This window comes from Phyllobates terribilis, unplaced genomic scaffold (genome assembly GCF_046119375.1).
Source record: "Phyllobates terribilis strain yellow unplaced genomic scaffold, ASM4611937v1 Scaffold_5__5_contigs__length_657084704, whole genome shotgun sequence".
NCBI classification, from domain to species: Eukaryota; Metazoa; Chordata; class Amphibia; order Anura; family Dendrobatidae; genus Phyllobates; species Phyllobates terribilis.
Genome location: NW_027362765.1, coordinates 182,578,904 through 182,597,406, shown reverse-complemented (window position 1 = coordinate 182,597,406; position 18,503 = coordinate 182,578,904). Strand labels below are relative to the sequence as shown.

The 18,503-nt window shown below is 47.3% G+C and overlaps 1 protein-coding gene across 1 annotated transcript in view; it reads left to right on the top strand.

Annotated features, from left to right (window-relative positions):
- LOC141272649 (serine/threonine-protein kinase 17A-like) overlaps positions 1-18,503 on the top strand; it is a 70,668-nt gene that overhangs the window by 41,442 nt on the left and 10,723 nt on the right. Inside the window, exon 2 of the mRNA XM_073683575.1 lies at positions 11,251-11,463. Within this exon, the coding sequence (XP_073539676.1) occupies positions 11,251-11,463 (213 nt within the window). The remainder of the gene's footprint in view (positions 1-11,250; positions 11,464-18,503) is intronic.

Here is an 18,503-nt window from a genome sequence, read left to right as displayed (position 1 = left end):
TCACTAGTGTTTATTGTTGATGTGACACAGGATAGAAGCAGCCGAATGAATTCTGATGTATTCAGAGCCATACTGTGTGCTCAGATCCAGCTAAATGCAGCCAAACTGATTGGTCTTCGTTTCATACTATAGATGGACATCAATGACCCAAAACATAAAGCCAAAGCAACCCAGGAGTTTATTAAAGCAAAGAAGTGGAATATTCTTGATTGGCCAAGTCAGTCACCTGATCTCAACCCAATTGAGCATGCATTTCACTTGTTAAAGACTAAACTTCAGACAGAAAGGCCCACAAACAAACAGCAACTGAAAACCACCGCAGTGAAGGCCTGGCAGAGCATCAAAAAGGAGGAAACAAAGCATCCGGTGAGGTCCATGAGTTCAAGACTTCAGGCAGTCATTGCCAACAAAGGGTTTTCAACCAAGTACTAGAAATGAACATTTTATTTACAATTATTTAATCTGTCCAATTACTTTTGATCCCTTTAAAAACAGGGTGGCACATGTTAAGGAGCTGAAACTCCTAAACCCTTCATCCAATTTTAATGTGGATACCCTCAAATGAAAGCTGAAAGTCTGGACTTCTACTGCATCTGAATTGTTTTGTTTAAAATTCATTGTGGTAATGTCTAGAACCAAAATTAGAAAAATGTTATCTCTGTCCAAATATATATGGACCTAACTGTATATCACTAGGATATGCCATCCATGTCTAATGTTTCGTCCTCCACTGATTGTTTCTTGATTTTCCCAGAGAGCAGGCTTGAAATAATAGCAGCCTGCAGAATAACCTTAGTCCAGAGGTTGTTGAGTCTGTGAGAACCACAAAGTCCTGCTGGAGAATTGACTTATCCGCTTCATTGGGTATAGTAAGGTTACAGACAGTATTTATCTAAGTCACTGATAAAGAAGTATTACCCTAAGGCCGGCCATAAACTTTAGAATATTGTCAGCTGCCGGCTGGTTGTGACCCATTCAGCCTAAAGCTATCACTCCTATCTCCTTATTCAGACGCACACGGCTTGTCTTTGTGCGTGTGTTCCCAATAAGGAGAAAGGAGTAAATCGCTGCCAGCCAGAGTCTTCTGTTGGCAGCTTATCTCTGTTAGGAACAAAAGGATAGTACATGTTCAAATTGATCAGCCCGATCTTTCTATCCTTGATATTTGCCATCAAGACAGGGTTACATAGACTAACCATAGGCATATTTGATGGTCATCTGGTCCCATTGAAATAAATTGATGTATATGGTCACCTCAAGCTTCTATTATTGTACATACAATTTAGTGACACACAAGTAAAAGAACCGTTAAGTCTGGAAATTATCCTGTCCTTCCTAGCACCCATTTCCTACTTGTATGTACAGTTATATGAAAAAGTTTGGGCACCCCTATTAATCTTAAGCTTAATGTGTTATAAAAATTGGTGTTTTTGCAACAGCTATTTCAGTTTGATATATGTAATAACTGTTGGACACAGTAATGTTTCTGCCTTGAAATGAGGTTTATTGTACTAACAGAAAATGTGCAATCTGCATTCAAGCAAAATTTGACAAGTGCATAAGTATGGGCACCCTTATTATTTTCTTGTTTTAAATACTCCTACCTACTTTTTACTGATTTACTAAAGCACTTTTTTTGGTTTTGTAACCTCATTGAGCTTTGAACTTCATAGCCAGGTGTATGCAATCATGAGAAAAGCTACTTAAAGTGGCCACTTGCAAGTTGTTCTCCTGTTTGAATCTCCTCTGAAGAGTGGCATCATGGGCTCCTCAAAACAACTGTCAAATGATCTGAAAACAAAAATTATTCAACATAGTTGCTCAGGGGTGTAACGGGTCCGGGAGGCGGAACCTCTGAGCTACTATACAAGGGGGCGGCCCTTGTAAGGGAGCGGGTGGCAGTCTCTGGGTGAACGGAAAGGGAGTTACGGCAAGTGATCAGGGCAGTCTCTGGGTAAGGGGTAGGTACGACCTGTGATGGCGGAGCCTCCGGGTAGGCTAGCAGGCAGATGGTAGATGTGTGCTCCCAGGTGAGCAAGCGAGAGTCTCTGGAATAGCAGGTGGTCACGGCACGTGACGGCGGAACCTCCGGGCTGGCAGGCAGGTAGGTAACGGAGAAGCGCTCCCAGGTGAGCGGGCAAGAGTCTCTGAGATAGCTGGTGGTCACAGCACGTGACAACGGAGCCTCCGGGCTGGCAAGCAGGCAGGTAGCGGAGAAGCGCTCCCAGGTGAGCGGGCAAGCTGGTCCATAGACAGACTGACCGGAGTTGTAAGGCAGACCGTCGGACCTCAGGCAAGCAGGCAGGTAGCTGATGTGCGCTCCCAGGTGAGCGGACAAGTTGGTCCTTAGACAGACTGACCGGAGTTGTAAGGCAGACCGTCGGACCTCAGGCAGGCAGGCAGGTAACAAGTATTCAGGCAGGAATCAGGCAGGTAACTAGCAGGAAACTGGCAGGAAACTGGCAGGTAACTGGCAGGTAACTGGCAACGGGACCTGAGGGCTGAAGCACAGGTGAGACACAGGTGCAAACAACATTGCTCGGGCACCTCCATTTTGGAGGAGGTGCCTTATATATGATGAAGTCCTCCGGCCATTGGCCGGGGACTCCTTAGGACGGCGCGCGCGGCCCCTTTAAGAGGAGGGGAGCGCGCGCGCGCGCGCCCTAAGCACAGGGGCCGGGAAGGAGCGCGCGCTGAGAGCAGAGCGGGAGGAGGACGCCGGGAAGGAGCGCGCGCTGACAGCAGAGCGGGGAGAGGACGCCGGGCACGGAGCAGAGCGGTGAGGGGAGCAGCGTCCCTGCCTAGCAGAGGGCAGGGACGCCAGCGCTACAGTACCCCCCCCTTTAGGCCCCCCCTTCTTTAGGCCAGACAGAAATTTAGCTAGGATGAGAGGGGCATGGATGTTCTCCCGGGGCTCCCACGTTCTCTCCTCAGGACCAAACCCCTTCCAATCTACCAGAAAAAAGGTCTTTCCTCTTACCCTTTTGGTGGCAAGAATGTTCTCTACCTCAAACTCGTCCTCAGCAGAAACCGGAGCAGGAGGCGTACCTGTAGACTTGGAAAAAGAGTTAAGCACCACAGGTTTGAGGAGAGACACATGGAAGGAGTTAGGGATCCGTAAGTTGGCCGGGAGTTTCAATTTATAGGCCACCGGGTTGATCTGACTGATGACCTCCAGTGGGCCGATGAACCGAGGCCCTAACTTATAGGAAGGGATCTTGAGCCGGACATATTTGGACGAGAGCCAGACTTTATCCCCAGGGCGGAATTGAGGAGGGTCCAGACGTTTTTTGTCAGCGTGTCTTTTCATACGCTCGGATGACAGAAGGAGTGCGGACCGGGTACTCTCCCATATGGAGGAAAATTTGTTAACAAGAGATTCCGCAGCCGGATTGTCCGCCGAGGTGGAGACGGGAAACGGGATCCGAGGATGCTGACCGTAGACTACAAAAAACGGGGATTTGGAGGAAGACTCGCTCTCGTGATTGTTGTACGAGAATTCGGCCCATGGCAGGAGATCCACCCAGTCAGAATGGTGGGCATTAACGAAGTGCCGAAGGTAACTGGTCAGGTTCTGATTGATCCGCTCCACTTGACCATTAGACTGTGGGTGGTAAGCGGAGGAGAAGTCCAGGGTGACGTCCAGCAATTTACAAGTGGCTCTCCAGAAACGGGAAGTGAACTGTACCCCACGATCCGACACGATGTGACGGGGCAGGCCATGAAGACGGAAGATGTGGCGGATAAAGTCTTTAGCCAGCTCGGGTGCAGACGGAAGACCTGGCAGTGGAATGAAGTGAGCCATCTTGGAGAAGCGGTCAGCGACCACCCAAATGACCGTACAACCGGCAGAGACGGGTAGATCAGTAATGAAGTCCATCGCTATATGCTGCCAGGGGGCAGCAGGTACTGGCAGAGGTAGGAGGCGGCCGGCCGGCAGGTGTCTCGGAACTTTGTTGCGGGCGCAGGACACACAGGCAGAAACAAAGTCTATTACATCCTTGTGCAGGTTAGGCCACCAGTAGTGCCGGGTAATAAGCTGGAGGGTCTTTTTCTGACCGGCGTGGCCAGCTAGTTTAGACGAATGACCCCAGTGTAGGATCTTCTCCCGATCAGGTACTGGTACGAACGTCTTACCAGGAGGAAGACGATTTAGACTCACGGGAGCCACCTGCATTACTCTGGCGGGATCGATGATATGTTTCGGATCCTCCTCGAGATCAGACACCAGAAAGGACCGAGACAAGGCGTCCGCCTTGATGTTTTTGTCAGCCGGGCGAAAATGAAGGACAAAATCAAAACGAGCAAAAAACAAGGACCACCGGGCTTGGCGCGGGTTAAGTCTCTGGGCATGCTGGAGGTAAGCCAAGTTCTTGTGGTCAGTGTAAATTATTACTGGGTGAAGAGCCCCCTCGAGCAGGTAACGCCACTCCTCCAATGCCAGTTTGATGGCCAATAACTCTCGGTCTCCTATGGAATAGTTGCGCTCAGAGGAGGAGAAGAGTTTAGAGAAGAAGCCACAAGTTACCATCCTCCCGGAAGATGATTTTTGAGTAAGTACCGCTCCGGCTCCAGAGGAGGAGGCGTCAACTTCCAGGAAGAACTGTTTGTTGCCATCTGGGCGATGCAGCACCGGGGCGGAAGAGAAGGCCTGTTTAAGGGAAAGAAAGGCCTCCTCTGCTTCGGGTGGCCACTCTTTGGGATTAGTACCTTTACGGGTGAGCGCAGAAATTGGGGCCGTCCGGGAAGAGAAGTGTGGTATGAAGAGGCGGTAGTAGTTGGCGAAGCCCAGGAATCGCTGAATGGCCTTCAACCCCTCCGGTCGGGGCCATTTCTCGATGGCAGACAGTTTCTCAGGATCCATTTGTAGGCCGGTCTGAGAGATAATGTAGCCCAGAAACGGAAGCGAGGTCTGCTCAAAGAGGCACTTCTCAAATTTAGCGTAGAGATGGTTCTGCCTTAGCCTGAGCAGGACCTGACGAACGTCCCTCCGGTGAGTCTGGAGATCCGGAGAGAAGACCAAGATGTCGTCCAGGTACACCACTACGCAGGAGTAGAGAAGGTCCCGGAAGATGTCATTGACCAACTCTTGAAAGACGGCAGGAGCGTTACAGAGACCAAAGGGCATTACCAGGTATTCATAGTGGCCGTCCCGGGTGTTGAATGCCGTCTTCCATTCATCCCCCTGACGAATACGAACCAGGTTGTACGCCCCACGAAGGTCCAGTTTGGTGAAGATCCTAGCCCCCCTCAGGCGATCAAATAATTCTGGAATGAGCGGAAGGGGGTACTTATTCTTCACCGTGATCAGGTTTAGGCCTCTATAGTCTATACAGGGACGGAGAGAGCCGTCCTTCTTTTTGACGAAAAAGAAGCCTGCTCCCGCCGGGGAGGTAGATTTCCGGATGAATCCTCTGGCCAGATTCTCCTCAATATATTCGGACATTGACCGGGTCTCAGCAGCGGATAAAGGATAGATACGCCCACGGGGAGGAGTAGTACCGGGTAGCAGATCGATGGGACAGTCGTATGGTCTATGTGGTGGTAATGTCTCTGCCTCCTTTTTATTAAAGACATCTGCATAAGACCAATAAGGAATCGGAAGTCCAGGTAGATTAGCTGGGGTAGGAGAGGGACGGACGGGATGGACGGGAACCAGGCAGGTTTTATGACAGTCTTGTCCCCAGCGAAGGACCTCTCCGGTTTGCCAGTCTAGCACGGGTGCATGTCTCTGGAGCCAGGGCAGACCTAGCAAAAGGGCGTGAGAGAGTCCAGGCAGAACATGAAAGGAGATACTTTCAGAATGCAGCATTCCCACCTGCAGGGTAATGGATTCGGTGATGAGTTGAATGGGGCGAGGTAAGAGGCCCCCATCCACGGCAGCGACAGACAAGGGTACAGCCAGAGGTTTGGTGGGGATGCGGTATTTCTCAACCAGGGACTGTGAAATAAGGTTCCCGGCTGCTCCAGAGTCAAGTTGGGCTAGTTCGAAATAACGGTTCTCCCCGTAGATGATCGAAACTGACAACAGCAGGGATGGAGAGGATTTATTCTTGTCTAGGTGGACCTCTCTGAGCGAACCTAGACACAGGCGTTTCCCGACCTCTCCGGGCAGGCACGGATCCGGTGCTCCTTACTGCCACAGTAGAAGCAGCTCCCCTCGGCACGGCGTGAGTCCTGACGGGTTTTGACCATCTTGGTCTGGTCGACCTGCATAGGCTCAGGAGAGTGTACCTGGGGAGAGATGGAGGGAATGACGGGTTTCTGGAAAGTAGGAGCTAAACGTGGAATCCTTCTCTCACGGGTGACCTCTTTGGCACGCTCCTGGAACCGTAGGTCAATCCGGGTGGCAAGGGTTATTAGATCATAGAGAGAGGTAGGAATGTCCCGACCAGCAAGTTCATCTTTAATACAACCGGACAGACCCTCCCAGAAGACGGATACCAGAGCGTCGTTATCCCAAGCCAGCTCCGAGGCAAGGGTGCGGAACCGTATGGCATATTGGCCCACGGTGAGACCCTCCTGACGGAGGCGTAGCAGAGGGGATGCGGATGAGGTCTTCCGTCCGGGTTCGTCGAAGACTTTCCGGAAATCCGAGAGAAAAGCAGGCAAGTTGGACACCAGGGGGTCTCCTCTCTCCCATAGAGGATTTAGCCAGGCCAGGGCCTCCCCGGTGAGATGGGACATGATAAAGGCAATTTTGGCCCGGTCGGAATTAAACTGATGGGACAAAAGTTCAAAGTGCAGGGTGCACTGATTTATGAAGCCCCGAGCCTGGACGGGGTCGCCTCCGAAGCGAGGAGGTGCAGAGAGCCGGGGTCCGGGGTAGGATATCATAGTATTAGTGGGCAGCGGAGCTGCCGGATTGCAAGATATGGCACTGGCGGAGGTTGTTGGTGGATCAGACAGAGTGTTCAGGCGAGTATTAACATTCCGCAGGTGACCCAGGATGGCCTCCTGTTGGGACCTCTGACGGGACAGTTCAAGACAGAGGTCCAAGAGCGAGGGAGCTTGGGTGCCACCGGGTTCCATGGCCTGAGCAAACTGTAACGGGTCCGGGAGGCGGAACCTCTGAGCTACTATACAAGGGGGCGGCCCTTGTAAGGGAGCGGGTGGCAGTCTCTGGGTGAACGGAAAGGGAGTTACGGCAAGTGATCAGGGCAGTCTCTGGGTAAGGGGTAGGTACGACCTGTGATGGCGGAACTTCCGGGTAGGCTAGCAGGCAGATGGTAGATGTGTGCTCCCAGGTGAGCAAGCGAGAGTCTCTGGAATAGCAGGTGGTCACGGCACGTGACGGCGGAACCTCCGGGCTGGCAGGCAGGTAGGTAACGGAGAAGCGCTCCCAGGTGAGCGGGCAAGAGTCTCTGAGATAGCTGGTGGTCACAGCACGTGACAACGGAGCCTCCGGGCTGGCAAGCAGGCAGGTAGCGGAGAAGCGCTCCCAGGTGAGCGGGCAAGCTGGTCCATAGACAGACTGACCGGAGTTGTAAGGCAGACCGTCGGACCTCAGGCAAGCAGGCAGGTAGCTGATGTGCGCTCCCAGGTGAGCGGACAAGTTGGTCCTTAGACAGACTGACCGGAGTTGTAAGGCAGACCGTCGGACCTCAGGCAGGCAGGCAGGTAACAAGTATTCAGGCAGGAATCAGGCAGGTAACTAGCAGGAAACTGGCAGGAAACTGGCAGGTAACTGGCAGGTAACTGGCAACGGGACCTGAGGGCTGAAGCACAGGTGAGACACAGGTGCAAACAACATTGCTCGGGCACCTCCATTTTGGAGGAGGTGCCTTATATATGATGAAGTCCTCCGGCCATTGGCCGGGGACTCCTTAGGACGGCGCGCGCGGCCCCTTTAAGAGGAGGGGAGCGCGCGCGCCCTAAGCACAGGGGCCGGGAAGGAGCGCGCGCTGAGAGCAGAGCGGGAGGAGGACGCCGGGAAGGAGCGCGCGCTGACAGCAGAGCGGGGAGAGGACGCCGGGCACGGAGCAGAGCGGTGAGGGGAGCAGCGTCCCTGCCTAGCAGAGGGCAGGGACGCCAGCGCTACAAGGGGAAGGATACAAAAAGCTGTCTCAGAGATTTAACCTGTCAGTTTCCACTGTGAGGAACATAGTAAGGAAATGGAAGAACACAGGGACAGTTCTTGTTAAGACCAGAAGTGGCAGGCCAAGAAAAACATCAGAAAGGCAGAGAAGAAGAATGGTGAGATCAGTCAAGGACAATCCTCAGACCACCTCCAGAGAGCTGCAGCATCAACTTGCTGCAGATGGTGTCACTGTGCATCGGTCAACGCACTTTGCACAAGGAGAAGCTGTATGGGAGAGTGATGCGAAAGAAGCCGTTTCTGCAAGCACGCCACAAACAGAGTCGGCTGAGGAATGCAAAAGCACATTTGGAGAAGCCAATTTATTTTTGGAAGAAGGTCCTGTGGACTGATGAAACCAAGATTGAGTTGTTTGGTCATACAAAAAGGCGTTATGCAAGGTGGAAAAAAAACACAGCATTCCTAGAAAAACGCTTGCTACCCACAGTAAAATTTGGTGGAGGTTCCATCATGCTTTGGGGCTGTGTGGCCAATGCCAGCACCGGGAATCTTGTTAAAGTTGAGGGACGCATGGATTCCACTCAGTATCAGCAGATTCTTGACAATAATGTTCAAGAATCAGTGATAAAGTTGAAGTTACGCAGGGGATGGATCTTTCAGCAAGACAATGATCCAAAACACCGCTCCAAATCTACTCAGGCATTCATGCAGCGGAACAATTACAATGTTCTGGAATGGCCATCCCAGTCCCAGACCTGAATATCATTGACCATCTGTGGGATCATTTGAAGAGGGCTGTCCATGCTCGGCGACCATCAAACTTAACTGAACTGGAATTGTTTTGTAAAGAGGAATGGTCAAAAATACCTTCATCCAGGATACAGGAACTCATTAAAAGCTACAGGAAGCGACTAGAGGCTGTTATTTTTGCAAAAGGAGGATCTACTAAATATTAATGTCACTTTTCTGGTGAGTTGCCCATACTTATGCACCTGTCAAATTTTGTTTGAATGCAGATTGCACATTTTCTGTTAGTACAATAAACCTCATTTCAAGGCAGAAACATTACTGTGTCGAACAGTTATTACATAGATCAAACTGAAATAGCTTTTGCAAAAACACCAATTTTTATAACACATTAAGCTTAAGATTAATAGGGGTGCCCAAACTTTTTCATATAACTGTATGTGTGATAATACTGTGTGACAACCAGTTACCAGATAAACTCTATTGATGCCCGTAATAACCTGCAGTGCAGAATACAGACTACCATGTATTTGTACACTATTGCATGCCCTCATCATCTCGCGCCTCTACTACTGCAACCTCCTGCTCTGTGGCCTTCCTTCTAACACTCTCGCGCCCCTCCAATCTCTGCTAAACTCTACTACCCGACTAATCCACTTGTCCCCCCGCTATTCCCCGGCCTCTCCCGTTTGTCAATCCCTTCACTGGCTCCCCATTACACAGAGACTCCAGTTCAAAACCCTAATCATGGCATACAAAGCCATCCACAACCTGTCTCCTCCATATATCTGTGACCTAGTCTCCCGATACTTACTTGCATGCAACCTCCGATACTCACAAGATCTCCTTCTCTACTCCCCTCTTATCTCCTCTTCTCAAAATCACATACAAGATTTCTCCCTTACATCCCCCCTTCTCTGGAACTCTCTACCCCAACATATCAGACTCTCGCCTACCGTGGAAACCTTCAAAAGGAACCTGAAGACCCACCTCTTTCGACAAGGGTACAACTTGCAGTAACCACCGTTCTACTATACCTCTGCATGACCAGCTCTGCCCTGACCTACTGTATCCTTTTTATCATGTATACCCCTTTTTCGCATGTAAAGCGCCATGGAATAAATGGTGCTATAATAATAATAACAATAATAATAATTGCTGTTTATATAACCCTGTATTCTCACAGCTCCTGTAGATAGTTGGTAGGAGGCAGTGAAGTCTACACAGAGCTCTTGTTGCTATATCATGAATACTTTAAAAGTTCTATAATACCTTTAATCTTAAGTTTCCTGTTTATCGAGAAATGCAAAGTAGTCACAATTAGCAGATGTATGTAGCATGCGTGGGATGTTCACGCTTCACTGAAGACAATCTGGTTTCCTCTCTGATCATGAGAAAGTTGTATAATGGTTTTCAGCATTCATGTATTGTACTCATATAACTAGAATAAGATAATGAGAATGAAGCATGCTGGGAAACAATGGTTCTAATTATTATGGCTTATGATATTTGCTTACTGACACTATAATTGAGTCCACGGTGCTGGACAATACATATATGATCATTGGCGTACACAGAGAGGAGAGAGGGGTACAGGGTTTTGCCATACAGGACATGAGAGCCTTCTGTTTGCTTCACTGCCCACTCATATAATTAGACCTTTGTGCCTGTACCACCCTTTATATACTTACAATACAGTTCATCTTGACAGGGGGGTCCTGAATAGTTTTCTTCTTCCTAATAGGAAACGGGATGGTGCCTCATAGGATTGGGCTCATTATTCATGGGCCCGTTTACCAATCACATTAGATGTACAGCCTTAGTTATACTTAAACTTGTCACCAGGTGTTTGCTGCCCCATCTGAAAGCAGCATGATGTAGAGGTAGAGACCCCTATTCCAGTGATATATCACTTACATGGATGCTTTCTGTAGTTTTGATAAAAACACTGTTTTATCTGTTGCAGATCTACCAGTTCTCTGAATTCTGAGCTCTGTATAACCCTGCCCCCCACCACTGATTGGCAACTTTCTGCCTATGCACAGAGTACACAGAAAGCTGGGCGAGGTTATACAGGGCTCATCATTCAGATAACTGCTAGATCTGAAGCAGATAAATCAGTGATTTTATCAAAACTTCAGCAAGCAGTCCAGTACGTGACAAGGCCTTTGCCCCTATACTATGCTGCTCATAGATTAGGTGGCAAATACCTGATGACAGATTCCCTTTAAAACAATGTATCTCCACAACCAGTGACTTTGGCATACAAGTTTGGCAACCTCTGGCACTATTTCACTATTGAGAAGGGGTGGCTGTAAAGGCTCTGGCATATCTAGCCCTATATCCCAGTTGGGTCTTCCATTACTACTGAGAATTTCATAAATCTAGGATTATGTCCAAATGCTATTATTTTTGTTGCAAATGGCTAAAATGAATTGTAAACCGTTTCTGTTCTTCTGTCTTAGGGGGAAGTTTGCAGTGGTCAAGAAATGTGTGGAATTATCGACCGGCAAGAAATACGCTGCAAAGTGTCTGAGGAAACGACGAAAAGGTGAAGATTGCCGCAGTGACATCATCAATGAGATCGCCATTCTAGAATTGGCTCGATTCTCACCCCATGTGGTGGACCTACATGAAGTCTTTGAGACCAACAGTGAAATAATCCTCGTCATGGAATAGTAAGTAGTGACGTCACCTGGGACTGATGTCTGGAGCTGTCACAGGGGGTTTAGGGTCACACAAATTTCTTGAAGTCCACCTTGCATTGATAAGAAACGCGCTCCACGCTATGCTAAGAACTGGTGTAGGTGAAGTGCCTCGAAACTGTAATGATGGAAATCCACAAACTCAGAGGAAATTCTTACCACATTGCTCTAACACTGTGCAGCATCTTTCTGAGAAGCACATGTTCGTGTCTGTGTCAGCTGAACCAAGGTGACCACTTCCTGCCCAATTCACAGACGGTAATGTCTATAAAGCCCTTTAAGGCTGAAGTGTATAACCTTATATGGAGCTTCTGAAAGTGTCTGCGAAAAAGTTGTGGTTGCACCTATTAAATGCGAGGTTTAATTCTGCAGAAAATATCACCTCTCCTGACACCATTTCTTCTTCAATTGTGTAAAGCCAAAAAGATTTACATAAATTGTCTAAAAAGATCTGATAGATAAGCCGGTAAGAAAAAGAGAAAAATCATATGTAAAGCACTGCCAAAGCTCCTGGCCTTTTCTGCCTTATGTCAAGTGGAGACAGGTTGCTAAGCATATGTGCCCTGGCCGATCCATAGCAACCAGTCTGTCATAAGGCATATCAGCCTCCAATAAACAACGTAGGCCTTTACATCTGTCTAAAACTGAACATACCAACCATTTCTACTAAAATGATTCATTTGACTGGTGACTGACTATCAGCATGAGGAAAGAAATCAGTCTTGTTTAAAGGGAATCTGTCACAGGAAAAACGCTATTAATCTGCAGATATGGGGTTAATCTGCATGTTAATAGTGTTGTGAACCTGCCCGGCACCCACACTTAGAGCCCCGCTGCCGGGAGGAAACTTTCTTCCCCTCCAGTAGCGTTCAGGTTTAAGTCACCGGGGTTCAGTCACCCCACTGTGTATAGAGAGCAGCGGCTGTAGCTGCGCCCCCAGAACTGACTAACAGCAGCTCAGCATTAGGGTCAGCTGTCAGTCAATGCATCGGGCGCAGCTACAGGCGCTGCTCTCTATACACAGAACGGTGACTGAATCCGCGCTGGCGCTGCCCCCGTGACTGAAACCCGAACGTTGCCGGGAGAATAAAGTTAATTTCCTCCCGCCAGCGGGGCTCTAAGTGCAGGTTCAGAACACTATTATGTGCAAGTTAGTAGCATTTTTTTACATTACAGGTTCCCTTTAAAATTTTTGTCCAATAAGTCACTTGTCCACAAAAGATCTTTCCTGAAAGAACGTTCTCAGAATGATATTCATCCAATGTCATTAAAAGTATATCGCTTGTAACTGCCAATATAGGCTGTTATGTGTATGGCTGCTTCTACGTAAGGATCGGTCACCCGCTGATTAACTTACTTCTATCTAATGTGTATGGCTACCATTGAGATATAAAAAAGCCTTCATGGACAGGAGTTAAAAAAACCTTTTCTAAGGTCAACAATATACCGTATATTCCGGCGTATAAGACGACTTTTGAAGACTGAAAAATCTTCTGTCTAGTCTGGGGTCGTCTTATACGCCGGTAATGCTTTTGAACTTTCAGAAATTGACATGCGGGGATACTCTGGGGGTGTTAATAAGCTGCCGTGGCCGTATCCCTGCCATGTCGGAGTTAATATAAGGTGGAGGGAGTTAAAATACGGCGGCGGTAGGTCCAGACAGTCAGCGCTTCTGTGCTGAAACTGACACATCGCTGCGTATTCCCAGCTCCGGACACAGCGCAGGGCTTCTGTGCCGACAGCTTTCACTTGTCACAGAAGCGCTGCGCTGTGTCCGGAGCAGGGAAGTTCGCATCGCTTCTGTGACAATATATGAAAAGCCGGCAATTCAGCAGCGGCATAAGCCGGCACCCGACAATTTAGAATAGAAAGAATAGAGCATCACACATAGATTAGATAGATAGAAACATGTCAGTCACATATATATGAAGTACAGTGATAGTGTTGCTTACTGTACTTGTCATTTAGTGTAAAGGATTTATTAAAACAAATATTAGTGATTTCATGCACCGTCTCTTTAAAAAAGCCGTCCGGCAATTCAGCATCTGTACCCGACAATTTATAACAGAAAGATAGAGCATCACACATAGATTAGATAGATAGAAACATGTCAGTCACATATATAAGAAGTACAGTGACAGTGCTGGTTACTGTACTTGTCATCTAGTGTTAAAATAACGGATTTATTTAAAAAAAAATTGGCGTGGGGTTCCCCTTAATTTTAGTCTCTAGCGGAGGTTAAGCAGACAGCTGGGGCAGATGTTTGAAGCCTGGGAAGGGGGTAATACCCACGGAGCTTCCCAGGCTACTAATATCAGCCCCCAGCTGAATACTTAGCCTTTACTAGCTATTAAAATGGGGGACCCCCCCCCAAAAAATGACGTGGGGTCCCCCCTAATTTAATAGCTAGCAAAGGCTAGGCAGACAGCTGGGGGCTGATATTAATAGCCCAGGAAGGGAGCCATGAATATTGGCCCCCTCCCAGGCTAGAAACACCAACCGTCAGCCGCCCCAGAAATGGCGCATCCATAGGATGCGCCAATTCTGGCACTTAGCCTCGCTCTTCCACGCTGCCCTGGTGCGGTGGCAGGGGGTAATAGGGCTGGGGTTGATGTCAGCTTATAATGCCAGCTGACATCAAGCCCAGGTTAGTAATGGAGAGGCGTCTATAAGACACCCCCATTACTAACCCCATAGTAAAAGTTAAAAAAAACACAAACACCCAGAATAAAGTCCTTTAATTGAAATAAACACACAATTCTTTATTGTTCTAAATTAAACCATACTTACCATCACGCCCATTCCAGCTGAAGCCAACGATCTCCTGCAATAAAAGTAAAATAATAAAGCAACCTCATCCTTACCTTTCCATGGTTCCCAGGACAGCTCCAGCTCTGCTACATCGAGATGACAGGCTGGACCGCAGCAGAACGCCGCCATCCAGCCTGTCATCCCGCAGACACTGAGAAGCGCAGGCATGCTTGCGCTCTGCAGTGTCTGGCTGTGACGGCATCCAGATGAGCCGACAATGAACTCAGCTCACCTCCTGGACGTCCGTCACTGACAGCGTGGGAAACTTCTACTGCTCATGCGGGGAGCAGGAGAATTTTCCCACGCTGTGAGTGACGTGCATGAGGTGAGCCGAGTTCATTGGACATGATCTCGGCTCATCTGGATGCCGTCACAGTCAGACACTGAGGAGCACAAGCATGCCTGCGCTTCTCAGTGTCTGCCGCATGGCAAGCTGAACGGCAGCGTTCTGCTGCGGTGCAGCCTGTCATGTGAATGTAGCAGAGCTGGACCGGTCCTGGGAACCATGGAGAGGTAAGGATGAGGTTGCTTTATTATTTTACTTTTATTGCAGGAGATCGTTGGCTTCAGCTGGAATGGGCGTGATGGTAAGTATGGTTTAATTTAGAACATTAAAAAATTGTGTCTTTATTTCAATTAAAGGACTTTATTCTGGGTGTTTGTGTTTTTTTTAATTACTTTACTAGAAATTCATGGCGGTCATGTCTAATATTGGCGTGACCCCATGAATTTCGGGCTTAGGGCCAGCTGATAATGCCAAGCTGGCCTTAACCCCTTTATTACCCAGTGAGCCACCGCACCAGGGCCCTGGATGAGTTGGGTACAGCGCCAGAAGATGGCGCTTCTATGAACGCGCCATTTTCCGGGGTGGCTGCGGACTGCAATTTGCAGCGGGGGGGGGCCAGAAAGCTTGGGCCTCCCTGCGCTGCAGATTCCAGCCCCCAGCTGCCTAGTTGTACCTGGCTGGACACAAAAATAGGGCGAAGCCCCACGTCTTTTTTTTTTTAATTATTTCATGAAATAATTTAAAAAAAAAAGGGCTTCCCTATATTGTTGTGTCCGGCCAGGTACAAATAGGCAGCTGGTGGTTGGGGGCAGCCCGTTCCTGCCTGCTGTACCTGGCTGGACACAAAAATATGGCGAAGCCCACGTCAACATTTTTGGGAAAAATTAATTACAAAATTAATAATAATTTAGGGACTGCATCTTTATTAACCCCTCAATTGTCATTTAGTGTTAAAATAAAGGATTTTTTAAAAAGAAAATTGGCGTGGGATCCACCATCATTATAGTCTCTAGCGGAGGTTAAGCAGACGGCTGGGGCAGATGTTTGAAGTCTGGGAAGGGGGTAATACCCACGGAGCTTCCCAGGCTACTAATATCAGCCCCCAGCTGAATACCTAGCCTTTACTAGCTATTAGAATGGGGGACCCCCCCAAAAAATGACGTGGGGTCCCCCCTATTTTAATATGTTTATGAGTGACAGTTTTCCTGCTATATACCTGCATGTCATAAGAATTTAAATTAAAAAAAGGACCATGTTAAATTCAAATCTGTTTTTTTTTAATTTTTACCGGTGTTTGGTATGCGTTGGAAAAGGGGTAGTCTTATACGGTGAATATATCCTAAACTCTATATTTTAACAGGAAAGTAGGGGGGTCGTCTTATACACCAGGTCGTCTTATACGCCGGAATATACGGTAAATGCTACATTTTCCGCATGTTATATTTGGTACATTGGTGCGTCTTAATCAAGATGGATTCCTTATTAATACGATGGGATGCCATCAATGTGCTTAAATGATAAGTAAACTATTAGGAAGGGAATTAATACTCAGATATTTAAGTAAAGGTTTCCTTATTGGAGGACGTGGCTATTGAATCTGTAGACGGATATGCCAGTTTCTCGATATATAGCAAATAACTGAATCATTTTTCCTTTCTTCTAAACATCCTAAAAGGGTATTTGGTAAATGGTCATTTAAAGCAGACCGCCCTTTGCAATCGTTTTGTCTTCTGCCAAATTGTTGAAAATATTCTTCGTTCTTCTTAAATTTTTGGGAATATGAGTGACGATTAAATAGAGACCAGGGAAGTTTAAGTGACTACCGCCCCGCATAGGTGTCATGGAGGCCTTTTTGGTCATCATCATTCATCACTAGGGATGAGTGAACCCTTGAAAGTTTGGGTTCTGGTACCCAACCTGAACTTTATTCCATTGCAACAAACTTCTGGGGGAAGTCCATGTTCGGCATTTAACACTGGACACTAACTGTCCAGTACAAACCCCGAACTTGAAAGTTTGAGTTCTGGTACCATATCCGAAATTTATTCTATTGCAACAAACTTCTGGGAGAAGTCCATGTTCAGCGTTTAGCACTGACTGCCCGGTACAAACCCCAAACTTTTAAGTTCGGGTTTTCTCATCTCTAGTCATCACCCATGTGTCACAAAAAATATATGAAAATTATTTTTTTCTGAGAACCGTACACATTAGACTAAATATGGCCAAATCCACCGATATCAGCTGAATCAGCCAACAGTCTTATGTTTATGGAGGCCTTCCAACTCTCCCCTGACAGATGATATTGGAGGAAAGAAGGATCCGGCCTGTTGGATTTCCAATGGCGGATCGTTTAGTTCTCTGGGAGATAAGCTGCAGCCAGAGGAGTTTGTCAGCAGCTCTAATAGAGGACACAGGAGCGCTCCTCTGTATCGGGGATTGCTGTTGGATGAATGAACATTCGAATGATAGCCATGTTCTTGCAGGGGTGCATTAACAGAAACAACTGGACTTCTATTTGTCGGTGATTTTTTTTGCTTTTATTTATTTTACGTATTTATATAGTGCTATTAATTTCCCCAGCGCTTTACATACATTATCATTAATGTCCCTATTGAGGCTCATAATCTAAATTCCTTATCAGTATGTCTTTGAAGTGTGGGAGGAAACCCAGGGAGAACATATAAACCCCTGGCTGATGTTGTCCTTGTGCTCAGTTCTAACCACTGAGCCACCATGCTGCCCTATTATTTGTAGGGGAAATGATCTTTAATAAAGATACAGCAGTGTGGAAAAGGACACCAACAGGAAACAAAAAGCCAGACTTTTCTGAGAGGTAAATAGGATTATGACATTCCTCCTATAACCCACAGAATGGACTTTTAGTGTTTCGTGCACAGTTGACTTAATGTGGTAAATGGAGGGCCAGGTGCTGTGTACATTCTACGGCAGATTATCTTCACACTGTATTTCTGGCTTATTATTTGATCATTTTTTTCCATGACGTATACCCAGCAGCTGGAGATGAGAGGATGGTGAGGAAATAATGATTTTAATTATTTCTTTGTCAGTTGGCCTTGTGCTTGAGATCTCATTAGCCGCTCGTGTAGACAGTAAATGGGACTTGCAGGCCTCTGGACATGGAATGCGCTGAGACAATAAATTCTCATAAAGGCATCTTATCGCAGCCAGGGAGGAGATTAACCTATTCAGCTCTTGTCCTTTTGGAGGATTTTACTTTTATGTCAAATATGTTTTTATAGTTTTAGAAGTCAGCAGCATGTCTACATTTTACCAGGAATCCCAAATTAAGGGTCGGCTGGCCAACAAGGAGATCATGCAGTGTGTCCGGTTTCTAATGAGGTGCCAGGACTATCCTGAACAAAGATGCAAGCTGAATATTTGCATCTTTTTGGACTGAACAACGAACAGCCTCTTAAGCCTGGTTTATTCTGCTTATAGCACTTTACGCCGCACTGCCGAGAATTCAACTTTATGGCAAGAACTACATGGAGTTTTACTATGATTTTCTGCATTTTTATGAAAAATGTGTCATTTCATAGTAAAACAGCGAGCAGGCTCTTCCCGCTCTTTTCTCATCTGCAGGATACTACATATTCCACGGTTTGAACAGAGGTCCGTGTCCCCATTTGCATCAATGGTGAAGTAACCATTCCCAATGGTCTTTGTCTCCACTTGGGAGCACAATCTGGTTTACAGATTTCAGGAAATTGAGTGACAGGAGACATTTAATTGCTAAAAGAAAGATGAAAAGAAGCAAAAATGTAATTTAGGGTAACAATGGCCATACCCTTAGATAGCAGTGGCAGCTATTCCTCCTGACTGCCCTGATACATGCGCGCTCTTGGCTTAGCCAAGCATAATTGTATTCTCAATGGGGAGATATCTCCCATAAGAA